A 12,764-nucleotide genomic window follows, 5' to 3' on the forward strand; every position below is an offset into this window, starting at 1 on the left:
AAGGAAGGGAGGGAGGGAGGGAGGGAGGAAGGAAGGAAGGAAGAACAACCAAAAAAAAATAAAACTCTGGTCAGTTAAGTATGTTAGAGTGAGGAGAGAGTATCAGTGGTCATCCTTAAGATCTCTCCCTTCTTTACCGCAGTTCAACCCAACCTTTGCTTCTCAAAAATTATGCTATAGTAATTTTTGGAAGGAAAATCCTTATAGACATGACTGAGTATTCCATCCTATTGGGAACACTTGGAGGTTTCTATCATTTCACTCTAGATAGTAACCTTTTTTTTTTTTTTTTTTGCTTTTTGGAGGGCATTGGGATTAAGTGATTTGCCCAAGGTCACATGGTTAGTCTTTGTGTTAAGTATCTAAGGCTGGATTTGAACTCAGGTCCTCTCCAGGGCCGGTACTCTATTCATCGTGCCACCTAGCCACCCCTAGATAATAACTTTCAAAGACTTTTCACACTTAGTCTAAACCAGGTGTTCTTAATCTTTTTTATGTTATGGAGCCTTGTGACAGTCTGGAAGAGCCTGTATAGACTCCTCAGAATACTTTTTTTAAAACTAAAATAAATAATAATACTTAATGTATACTGATTGTTTATATAATGCTCTAACATCATAATGAATAAAATGCATAGGATTGAAAAGGAAACCAATTATATTGAATGAGAGTTGTTAAAACATTGACCTGCTCCCCAACCTTGACCACCTATCCTTTGGTCCAGGATCTTTTCACAGTCATTGGTGATGTTGTGAACAGTTCCCTTTGTCAGGTCCTTCACTGGCCTGGTTGAACTCTTTGACAGCAGCCGAATGGCCTTTGGACATCTCATTTGCCTTCCCATTTCATTTAATTCAATTCCACAAACATTTATCAAACCCCTATTATGTGCAAGATACCAAAGAGATAGTTCTCCTGCTAGAAAGGGATAGATAAAGCAATACCTGGTACTTAAAAGGGAGTTGGGTGGGTGAGGCAGAAAGTACCTGTAGCTGGGAGAGTTTGAGAGCTGAGCCTCTAAGCCTTTTAAGAGGGAAAGGTGAGGAAAGATTCTAATCCAGACACGAGGGACAGCCTGCACAAAGGTCCATGGATGGAGGACTGAGGATAAAATGTTGAAGTTGGGAAACAGACAAGGGGTCAGCTTGGCAATCAGAAGAAAGGGGGGCTCCAGGGAGAGTCTTAGAACTGAAAGAGTTAAGTTCACCAGGACATGGCCTCTGATCCAAATGCTGGTGAGAAGAAAGTGAAGCCTAGAAAGAAGAGTCATTAGCCATGGGGTGGCTACAGGAGAGATATAGAGACAGAAGTTGTGATATGCCTGAATTAATTGTAGTTTCGATCATGTCTGACTCTTCACGACCCACTGGCAAAAATACTGGAGTGGTTTTGCCATTTCCTTCTAGAGCTCATTTTACAGATGAGGAAACTGAGGTAAACAGGGTGAAGTGACTTACCCAGCGTCACTCAGATAGTAAGCATCTGAGGCCAGGTTTGAATTTAGGAAGGTAAGTATTCCAGAATCCCTAGCCCGGCATTCTGTGCACTATGGCGCTGCCTAGTGGACAAATGACAGGGATGTAAGGGAAAGGGACCAGTCCAGTATGACTTTACTTACCATTTTGGTTTCATACTTTCTAGTTCAGTAGGGGCTTACTGATAAGTGTTTGCTCAAGGAAGAAACAACCAAAGGAAACCTACCGGGCATCAGTTCCCCTAACTTTGGGTTTAGAATAGAGGCCAGACAGAGATAGACTGTATTAGACTCTTGTCCTTTTTGGGGTTCCACCCAGCTTAGCCTAGATTTGGGGACATGTTCTCTCATTCCTCACATCATTGTGTGTGTGTGTGTGTGTGTTTTCCTGCAGGGAGACTCCATCCCCAGGCTATGGATGCCCTCAGGAGGCCTGGAACTGGAAGTCCAGATGACAGAAAGCTGGAGGCACCCGTTAGCTTTGAAAGTGCCAAATCATTGGTGGATGTCTCTGAGAGCAAGGGGACTATCAGCCTCCAATCAGACATATCAGCCACTCAAACTCCTCAGAGCAGGACACATACACAATCCAGGGAGGAGATTTGGGAGCTCCAGAAGGTGATGCCACAGGATTATCGGAGCCAGGAACGCCTGAATGATTATGTCGATGTGAGCCTAAAGGTCATGAGGCGAGCTCGGATCAAGAAGGTCATGAAGACAGTCAAGGAAATGCCCCTGAAGAAGCAGGCCAAAGTGGCTAAGACGAGGAAGAGTAAAGCTGGGAAGAAAGTGGAGAAGGAAAAGGAGGAGGAAGAATATGGAGGAGTGAGAAAAGGATTCGAGAAGGGCAAGAAGAAGCATGGAAAGATGCACAAGAGGAAGTCTGACCATTTTGAACAGGAAAAAAATGAAACCTGGAGGGATGACCTCTGCCAGCTAGTGAACATGAGAATTTCTGGCTCCCAAAAAGACTTTGCTGAAAATCTGGGTCAAGAGATGGTGGCTGTGGCTGAGGAGAAGCTAGATAAGCAGTCCCCTAGCTGGGAACTCTTCCAGGCCATCTGTCCTTTCCTGCCATCTTCGGAGGGAGAAGTGGAGGAGGAGGCTGAGGAGGATGAGGAGGAAGGGGAAGAGGAGGGTGCAGTCTTAGAGGAAAGGGAGGAGGAGCTGGAGACTGAGTCAGAGGAGTTGGGTCCTCAGAAGCCCAGGAAAAGGAAAGTGTTTTTCTCAGATACTAAAGGTCTTACCTTGCAAGAAACTAAACTCAAGAAGCAAGAGTGGAAACTGTCCCAGAGGGAGAGGAAACTGGCCAGGAAGGAGAAGAGACTGGCCAAGGAAGAAGATGATCTGGCCAGGACAAAGGAAGAGTTGGCCAGGAGAGAGGAAGAGCTGGCCAGAAAAGAGAAAGAGCTGGCCCAGCTAAAGGCGGAACTGGCCAGGGAAGAGGGAAAGCTTTTAAGGGACAAGGAGGAGGAGGAATATGGGGACATAGGGGAGAAATCCCTCCTGGCCTTGAGGATGTTCAAGGACATCATGGAGGACTCCAAGGATAAAATGAGGCTGGCCAGAGAGTACAGAGCAAGGGCTAGGGAAGAGAGGAGGCTGGCCAGGGATGTGGCAAAGGAGAAGGCTCACAGAGACCACATCCCCAAGGAAGACCAGTTCCAGGCTCATCAGGAGAGGAAACTGGCCAGGGAACAGAGGGCAGCCACAGAGAAGAAGATGGAAAGGATCCAAGAGGAAAGAGTAGAGCCTGCTGAGAAGGAAAAGCAGGCTCAGGAGAAAAAAGATCATCTTTTGGAGAAGGGTAGCTCGTATGCACTGCTGGAAATAAGTGAGGCAGAAGAGCTGATTCAGAAGGGGCCACAAGAGAGTGGGATTCGTGAGGAGGGGATGCGTGAGGTGGGGCCAGGTAAGATGGGTCTGCGTGAGATGTGGCCATTTGAGAAGAGGCCATCTGAGGAAAGGCTATCTGAGGAGGGGCTGTATGAGAAGGTGCCATCTGAGGAGGGGCCGTCTGAGGAGGGGCCGTCTGAGGAGGGGCCATCTGAGGAGGGGCCGTCTGAGAAGGGGCCATCTGAGGAGGGGCCGTCTGAGAAGGGGCCATCTAAGGATAGGCCATCTGGGGAGATGCCGTCTGAGGAGGGGCCGCCTGAGGAGGGGCCATCTGAGGAAAGACCATCTGGGGAGGGGCCGCCTGAGGAGGGACTGGATGAAGAGGGGCTGTATGACGACGAGAAGTCTTATAAGGGGCTGCTCCTGAAGCAAGAGGGGATTCTGTCAGAGAAAGCTCTGAACTTGCTTTGGAAACAGAGAAAGCAGAGACCTAATCTGTTGCTATTAAGCAAGAAGGAAAGGCAAAAAAAGATTGAGCTGATGGAGGCAGAAATTGAGCTCCCCACCAAAGAGAAAAACCTGTTATTTGAAGAGAAGCAACTGGTTGCAGAGCAGGCAGAGGTGATCAAGGAAGAGAAGGAGAGGCTGCAGAGGACGCGGGTGCTGTTGAAGGAGGAGATGGAGCTGAGCCCTGATGAAGAGTCCGCGGGAGAAGACAGACTTCTGTACAAGAAAGAGAAGAGAAGAGTCCTCAGGGAAAAGAGGAAGAGACTGGAGAAAGAAGGGAGAGAAATGACCATGGAGAAAAAGGAGCTCGTCGCAGAGGGGATTTTGCTGAAGGAAAGGAAGAAGAAGATTCGCCAGGAGAAGAAGAGGATACAGAGGGAGAAGAAGCAGCTCCACAGGACTAGGGACACAGGACCTTCTCCTGTGGAGGGGAGCGAGTCCTCCGAGGAGACAGGCTTTGAGCAGAAGCTGGCATCGTCGGAAGAAAGTGACCAACTGAGCCAGGATGAATGGAGTGAGGAGTCCGAGGTGGAGTCAGAGGAGGAAAGGCTGCAGCCCGAGCAGGGAGAGATCGGCAGCGAACAGATGCGACAGCTCTGGGAGGAGAGAAGGAAGCTTCGGGAGAAGAGGGAGCTGTCCAGCTCCCTGAGCGGAGTGATGGAAGACAAAGAGTTGGCCAAGTGCGCCGAGGAAAGGGCAGCAATGAGGAGGAAACTCCGGGAAAGGAGGAGGGTGCTCCGGAAAGAAAGAAGGCTGATGGAGGACGAGAAGGAGCTGGCCAAGGAGGAGAGAAGGAAAATGGAGGAAGAGGCACTGCTGACAGAGGAGGTGAGAGCAAAGCTGTCCAAAGATCTTGTGGAGAGGAAGAAAATGGACCTGAGACAGGAAAGTCTGGCTCACCAAGGCAAAAGACTGGCCCAAGAGGAGAGGAGACTGGCCCAGGAGGAGAGCAAGTTGGCCCTGCTGGAGAAGAAGATCTACTCCAGGGAGATGAAGCTTGCCAACAAGGAATGGAAGCAAGCCATGAAGGAGAGAGCCAAGCTCCAGAAAGAAGCCAAGTCTAAGATGACACAGGAGGAGGTGAGGGAGACTCGGGAGCTGAAAAATTGGCTTAAGTGGCTTCAGAGGAAGCTCCAACGGCTTAAGAAGGCATTGAAGCTGAGAAGAGAGCAGAGGGCCAGGGAACATCAGGGACGACCTTTGGAGAAGGGGCCGGAGGAGTCAGAGGAAGAAGAGGAAGAGGAGGAAGAGGAGGAGGAGGAAGAGGAAGAGGAGGAGGAGGAGGAGGAGGAGGAGGAGGAGGAGGAAGAGGAGGAGGAAGAGGAGGAGGTGGTGGAAGAGGAGAAGGAGGAGGTGAAAGAAAAGGAGAAGAAAGAAGAGGAGGAAGCTATGTATACAATTGCTAAAATGGCTGTGAAAGGGAGTCGATTCATCTCAAAGGATGGAATTTTGGGAAAACCTTTTAGGAAGGCATCTACGAAGGGTTCCAAGAAAGACATGGAGCCAGAAGTTCTGAAGCCAACTTCTTTCTCCATGGAAGGGAGAGAAGAGAAGTTCCAGAAAACCTTCAAGAAACTTGAAGTCACAACTCCATGGGGAGACTTACAAGATGTTCCCAGTTCATGGGAAGACATTCAGAAGGAGCTCTATCTAGCCCAGCATAGACATCCGTTTCAGAAGCTCAGGCAGGATGTGGTTCTGGAAAGGGAGGCCAGAGGCCAGGAGAAGGAAGAAAGGGAGCCCTTCATGAAGCTCCACCAGCTCAGAAAGCTCAAGGTCCGTTCTTATGTGACCAAGAAGCAGCAGCAGCAGCAGCAGCAACAGCAGCAGAAGCAGAAGAAAGCAGAGGACCAGTGGAAGTGGTTCCTGCTGATGCAGCAGGTCATGCTGGGAGAACCCCTGGTGGGGCTGGCCGAGCTCGACTTCACCGACGACACCCTGGACCTCAGCCAGAGGGAACGGGTCTGGCTGAAAACCACCCTGAGGAAGCTCCAAGGCGGGGAGCCCCTCTCCCAGGACACCTACCAGTACCTGTGCCAGCTGCTGGCCAAGGTCCTCTCAGAGAAACAGATGGATTGGCTGCAGCTGGATGGCCTGCAGGCCATTACCCTGCCCCAGAGGCAGCTGGCTGACACAGGATTCCACCTCTCTGAGGCTGAGAGGAAGAAAATCACAATAGGCCCAGGACGCTTGAAAGTTATCCCTCCCATCAAGAAAGAGGAGGCCAAGCCTCCGCTCAGAACCATAACAGAGCCATCAGTGGCCATCCCAGCCACTGCCCAGGCCACCACTGCGGCCACCACTCTGGCCACTGCTCCAGCTACTGCCCAGGCCGCCACTGCAGCCACCACCCAGGACACTGCCATGGCGACCGCTGCAGCCACCACTCTGGCCACTGCTCCAGACACTGCCCAGGCCACCACTGCAGCCACCGCCCAGGACACTGCCGCAGCGACCGCTGTGGCCACCACTCTGGCCACTGCTCCAGCCACTGCCCGGGCCGCCACTGTAGCCGCCGCCCAGGACACTGCTGTGGCGACAGCTGTGGCCACCACTCTGGCCACCACTCCAGTCACCTCTTTGGCTCCTGGGGCCTCTACCATCCCCTCCACCCCTACAAAAAGTCCTAGGGATTTTGAGACCTGGACAAAGAGGTTTTCAGCGGTGTTCAAGGACAAAGGCCCTATAACTATGTCAGCCTTGCGAGACATGCCTCAGAGTGGCTCTGCCTATGTAGAAAAGTTACCCTTGATTTGGCAGCTTAGAAGGGATCTCCGGACTTGGAAAAGAAAGACCAGCTCCCAGTGGAGGCATTCAGGGAAGCAGCCCAAGAGAGACTCTGCTGTCCTTTCCCAGGATATACTTCCCTGGGACTCCTTCGTCGCCCTGTACCATGTCCTTGTGACCCTCCAAGAGCGTTATAAGCAAGACAACTCCTCCTGGCTGGCCCAGTTCAACCAGCTCCTGGATCTGTACAATCTCAGGTCCACCAAGGTCCACAAGCTGCTCAATGAACTCCTGCGGAAAAAGGAACCCCCCCCACTGGACATGCTATATAAGCAGGCCCTCCACACAGAAGACGATGTACCTGGGGAGCGTCTCCTCTATCATTTTTGCTGTGGGTCTCACCGTAAAATCTACCCATCCAAATTCCAGATGGTCTTGCCCCTGCCTTGGCAGAACCAAGTACACACGATTCTACCAATAGGTACTACACCCTACGGGATTATGGAGATGACCTGGAAGAGTTTGACCCATTCTGACCCCTACCATGCCAGAGGGCTGCCCAGCATCCCCATCCCCACCCCCACTCCTACCCCCACCCCTACCTCCAAAAGCTGACTCAAGTTCTGGAGCACCAGCACTTGAGCCCTGCCTTCCATACACCTTTCCCATCAGGTACTCCCTGAGTATACCTGCCTCGAAGATTCTCAATGCTGCCTGAGGACAGGTGCAGGCCAGTGTGTGTCCTTCCCCTGCATGCCTCCCCAATCGTCCCTCTCTCCTCCCAGTTCCAGTCAATAAAGTACATTTCTTACTTTCAATAGAAGCAGTGGTTTGTCCCCTTCTCTCCACCACACTAAACGAACTTTTAGAGGTAGCCAGGAATCCTGGGCATTTGACTTCTGCCCAGGGTAGTTCCTGCCTCCTTTCTCTGTTCTCTTGAATGCCACAATAATATAAACCCTTCATACTGTACACCTGGGCTACTGTCAGAGCCTTTTAAGAAAAACCAACATGAAGTGCATACACTATTCTCTCTTTTAAAGAGGTATATCTCTCAGGATACAGGGGAGGCTGTGTAACAGAATGTAGAGAGCTGCCCAAGAACCTGGTTCTGTCATGCCTTAGGTGCCACCTGCGTGAGTGTGTGTGTGACCACACGTTTCATTGCTAAGTACCCAAATAGATTCTCTGAGATAACTTTAAGCTGTATGGCACAAGCCAACCTCCATTGGTAGAGAGTTTCCCCACAGGGTCCCTCACTCCAGCAAAGTCACAAGTCAAGTCCCAAAAAAAGGGACAGCTCCCAAACATCTTCGAGGCCATAGCATGTAAGATGCAAGCTGTTCCCCATCAGCACTGGGTCAGGCACCACTGGAACTCAGGAACTCCAGGAAAGACATAATTAGGTTGTTTGAGCAAGAGTCAGCTTAAGGTAGTGACTGCGTGGCTGGTGAGAGAAGTGATTATTTATCCCTCATATTAATAATTGTTGAATTAGGACCAGGATTTTTTCAGAGGCCTAAGGGTTGTTCAGTCTCTGAAGGATATTGATGATAATGAGACTGAATTAATTTTCTCTTCAATCTTGTTCAGATTGCACCCAGGTGGGGAAGCCCACTGTGCTCTGCATAGATTTGGAGGGGTGGAGATCAATTATTTGATTAGAAGACCGGGGAATATAGAAGTAAATGACAGAATTAAAGTTACATCCCCCAACCTCTAATTAGAATAGGCCCACCTCTCATTATAATATCCATTCTCATTACTTGTTAACCAGTCAGAGTTGATAGCCACCCTCAGGAACACCCACTCTTCCAAGGTCACATAAAGTCCATTGCCATGATTCCTCTTTGTCATTTGAGAGCGTCACTGACCCATTTTATTGGCAATATGCTAGCATGACTAAAATGATTGATTACCTAGAAATTATGTCTCTTGTTGACCTGTAAGTTTGGTTAAAAGAGGCAAACAGACTAGGTGATATATAAATTCATACTGTTTATTCCCTTAAGCTAGCAGACATGAGCATGGAGTCAGAGCTTTAATTCTGACTCAGAGATTAAGCAGGATGAAAAAACCTTTTATACATTTAGAGCAATCCTGATTTAGGATGTCTGTGTCACTAAAAAAATTATAGCCTCCTTATGTTTTTAACCATAGCATGAGAAAGGAAATTTCTTACTTGATTAGGTTGTAAATATAATAAAACAACAAATGCCAAAGGGTCAACTGAAATTACAATTCCAAGATATCTGTTTCCCCTACATGGCATATGTACATAGGACACCAAGATAAGAAAAGTCCCACTATTCAAGACAGGGTCTGGTCCCAGGGATCCTGTCCTTTAGTGGTTACAAACAGGATGGATGTTTCTGGTCAGTTCCATCTGATCCTACACAGGAAGGGGGCATTTTTAGTTCACACAGAGAGAAAAGCAAAATGTCTGGTTGATTAGCTCAGGCTTTGGCCCTTATTAGGACTCAGATGATCTTCAATGATTATCATTCTCAAATTTTTTAAACATCACACTGGCCTCAGTCAGGAGGACCTGGCTTCATGTCCCACCCCAGACATCTAGTGCCTGTGTGACTCTACCTGTAGACCCCTTCCCCAAAACTTTGAGTCCCCAAGATCTGAGAAAGGTCTAAAACTTGGATTGGCCAATCAGTAGAGGCATTGTGGCCCACTCTGAGCTTAATCTACCATAACGCTTAGCAATATTCTGGTATAACAGATATGCTCTGCTCTCTGAGTGAGCTCAAAATGCCCCTTCCTGGGTTAACAGCCAAAGCTGACCAAGAGCATTCTTCAGTTAATGACTTCCAAGGACAAGGCCCTTGACCACACACTACTTTGAATAATGGGACTTCTCTTACTATTTTGTGAATATATACCATGTTATGTCATGTTGATGGTAAAGGAAACAGATATCCTGGGTTGTAATTTCAATCCATACTTTGTCAACTGTCTTATCTTGTTGCATTTACCACCTATTCCATTAAGAAAATTCCTTTCTCATACTATGGTTAAACACATATGGAGATAGCAAATTTGAGTGACACAGACATCCTGAGCTGGGATTGTTCTAAAATGCATATAAGACTTCTCATCTTTTTATTAGGGAGTCAGAATTAAAGCTCTGACTCCATGTACATCTCCACTAGCTTAAAGGAATAAACAGTATGAATGTATATATCGCCTTTTGAAGCTGCCACCTCCTCCTAGAAGCCTTCCTGGATCCTTCTCCTCCTCTCCCCCCTCCTGCCCCCAGGACCTCACTTACTTCTCTGTATCTCTCCGATGGCCTCCTCCTAGTAGATAAGGAATGTGTTGTGGGGATAAGCCCTCTGCTAGTCTGTGAGGTCCAGATTTTTTATCTCCTCTAGGCCTGGCAGAGTTCTCTGGATACAACAAGCTCTTGATGAATGGGCCCTCCCTGGGAGGTCAGGACTCTGTACAGGGGCCTGAATGCCCTCTGGTCCGGTTGGAATCAGCATCATTAAAATTTGTATTTATTTTATTCTGAACTTAAGAAATAAAACAAGCATTTCCATAACATAGCAGAAAAGGAAAACAGATAATTGCACAAGAAGCTACAAATCTATTATATACAACTTGCTATTCCTTTAAAGAATATATTTAAGTTATCATGTAACTTTCTTCCCCTTCCCCCTTTTTTTACCTTCCCTCTCCCAGCTCCGAAACTGTAAAAAAGAAGCTCTGAAACCTCAGTCTCTTCCTCTGTGAAATGGGATCACACAGACAGGAATGACTAAGTAAACTGCAGCACATGAATGCATTTTCTAGTGCTGTAAGAAATTGTGAATATAGAGAATTCAGAGAAATAGAAGGCAGAACCAGGAGAATAAAATCTGTCATTCCCAAAGTGAAAATAACTGCAAAAGACATTAAAATCCACATTACTATGCAATTATCAGATCAGTCCAGAGAACCATCTCCTTTCTCTCCTGTGAGAGGTGGTGGCCTACTGGTACAGGATACTACATACTCTTATCATACACAATCTCCCCATTTAATTGGTTTGGCTGAAGATTTTCTTGGTTCTATGTTGGGGCTGGGGTGAGTTCAGGTGAGGTATTAGGAAGTGATCAAGTATAAAAAGCAAAAAGCATCCATAACATAATAAATAAAATAACAGAAATAACATAACAATATAACATAACATAAATAAAATAAAATAAGGAGATTAGCTTGGGTGTTCTATAAAGTCCCTTCCATACTCAACAGTCAATGAATCTGCGAGGCCTGAGCCCAGAGGGTCTCCTTGGTTTCAATCCAATTCTATTCATATTTGAATGAACAAACATTAAACACTTGTGGGGATGGAGTAGAGGACTCAAGTTGATTAGTAGGCACCATTTATTGGCCCCCATTTTACAGATGGATAAACTAAGGTTCAGAGGACTTACCCAAGGTCACACAGTAAGTGTAGGACGTCAGAGTTTAAAGTCAGTTCTTCCTGGCTTCAAGTCTATCCACTGATCTAGTCACAGAAGGAAGGGAGGGAGGGAAGTAAGTACAGCACTTAATAAGGTGCCTACTATGTGCTGGGCACTGCGCCAACTGCTTTATTAGTATTATCTCTGTTCTTATCCCATTAAAAATGAGGAAACTGAGCTAGTAATAAAACCCAGCTACTAAGTATCTGAGGCTGGATTTGAGTTCAGGTTTTCCTCATCACTATGTGCTCTATGGCACCTCCTAGCTGCTTCTGGTGGGGAGGTCCAGGGCACTGAGAGTGAAGAGATTGTGCTTGGGGTCACCCAGCACAGGTGATAGACACCCGAGGGGCTAGAAGCCAGGGTTTCCTGACTCCCACACTAGCTTTCTGCTGCTAATCTGGCCCAAAAAGATGTGTGACCTTGGATAAATCAGTTTACCACTCTCAGTCGAAATCTGCTGAGCTAGTGGGACTGGATGGTCTCTCAGGTCTGTACACATGCCAGCAAGGTGAATTCTGGGGGAAGGGGATAGGGACTCACAACAAGGGGCTCCGAGCCCCTCAGAACCCCAGACTGGTCCCTCCCAAGGTTATTTCTGGGGAAATGGATAAAAGGTAAAGCTTCCATTATCCATAGCAAAAACCCAACGTGAACCTCCAGGCCCAAGAGACAGGACAAACCCTGCTGAATCTGAACTGTCCTTGGGTATCCTGAAAGACAGCTTGGTGTAGGGGACAGGACACTGGATTTGGAGCCAGGAGAACCTGGGTTCATAGCCTATTTCAGTCACTTATTAGCCATGTGACCCTAAGCAAGTCAGTGTCCTTATCTGTAAAGGTAGGGAGATGGACTCTAGCTTTTGGTCTATGATGCTATGATATTAGCAGCTTGCCCATATACATGCCCCAAAAGGCATCACCCTGTCAACAGGGCAGGTAGGCTGGGGGGCCACTACCCCCAATGCCAGCAACTACACAGGAATACCAAATGTGGAAGGGCCCTTTGTGCAGTGAAGAGTGCTGGTCTGGAATCAGAGGCTGTGAGTTCGAATTCTGGCTTTATTTAAGTAACCCTCCTTGGGCCTCAGTTTCCTCACCAATAAAATGAGAAGGTTGGAGGAGAAGATGGCCCCAAAGGCCCCTTCCAGCCCTAAGTGCATGCCTCTAGGGAGTGAACACACACCTAACTTCAGAGCTCAGGTTCAAATCCAGATGATGTTACTAATATCTCTGTGACTTTGGACAGATCTGTCCTCCTTTCTTCTCTCCAGGTTCTTTATATGTAACAAAACTAGTCTCTCTGCAGCTCCAAATCCTAGGAATTTGATCGCCTAACTGATGGTGGAGGAAGTTGAGGGTCAGAGAGGAGAAGGGACAGGGGTGGGATGAGGACCCATGGCTGGAAGGAGAGGGCAGGAGGAGGGAAGCAGCCTCCTATGGAAATGGCCAGTCAGATTTTCCTTCTCCCCTATGCAGTCCTGGGCTCCTCCTGACTCCCAGGCCAGGGCACCACCCCAGAAAGAACACTGGATCTGGGGCCAAGGACCTGGGTTTGAATCTCTGTGCTGCTAGACATTACCTCTGTGACCTTAGGCCAGTGACTTAAACTCTCCAGGCCTTAACTGGCCCAGCTAATCTCTGAGGTCCTTTCTAGTTGGAAATCTAGAGATTTCTTTCCCCCTTGAGAATGTCCTATCTCACCAGTCCAAGGATTTTCCTCCCCTTCTCCAAGGTCAGATTCTTGACCAACCTTACTGC

At 47.9% G+C, this 12,764-nt stretch overlaps 1 protein-coding gene across 1 annotated transcript in view; it reads left to right on the forward strand.

Annotated features, from left to right (window-relative positions):
• WDR87 (WD repeat domain 87) overlaps positions 1 to 7,159 on the forward strand; it is a 17,903-nt gene extending 10,744 nt beyond the window's left edge. Inside the window, exon 5 of the mRNA XM_069079570.1 lies at positions 1,869 to 7,159. Within this exon, the coding sequence (XP_068935671.1) occupies positions 1,869 to 7,159 (5,291 nt within the window). The remainder of the gene's footprint in view (positions 1 to 1,868) is intronic.
• Positions 7,160 to 12,764: the final 5,605 nt, after the last annotated feature.

This window comes from Petaurus breviceps, unplaced genomic scaffold, assembly GCF_028583685.1.
Source record: "Petaurus breviceps papuanus isolate PSGF00001 unplaced genomic scaffold, PetGlider_PUasm1.0 91041, whole genome shotgun sequence".
NCBI classification, from domain to species: domain Eukaryota; kingdom Metazoa; phylum Chordata; class Mammalia; order Diprotodontia; family Petauridae; genus Petaurus; species Petaurus breviceps.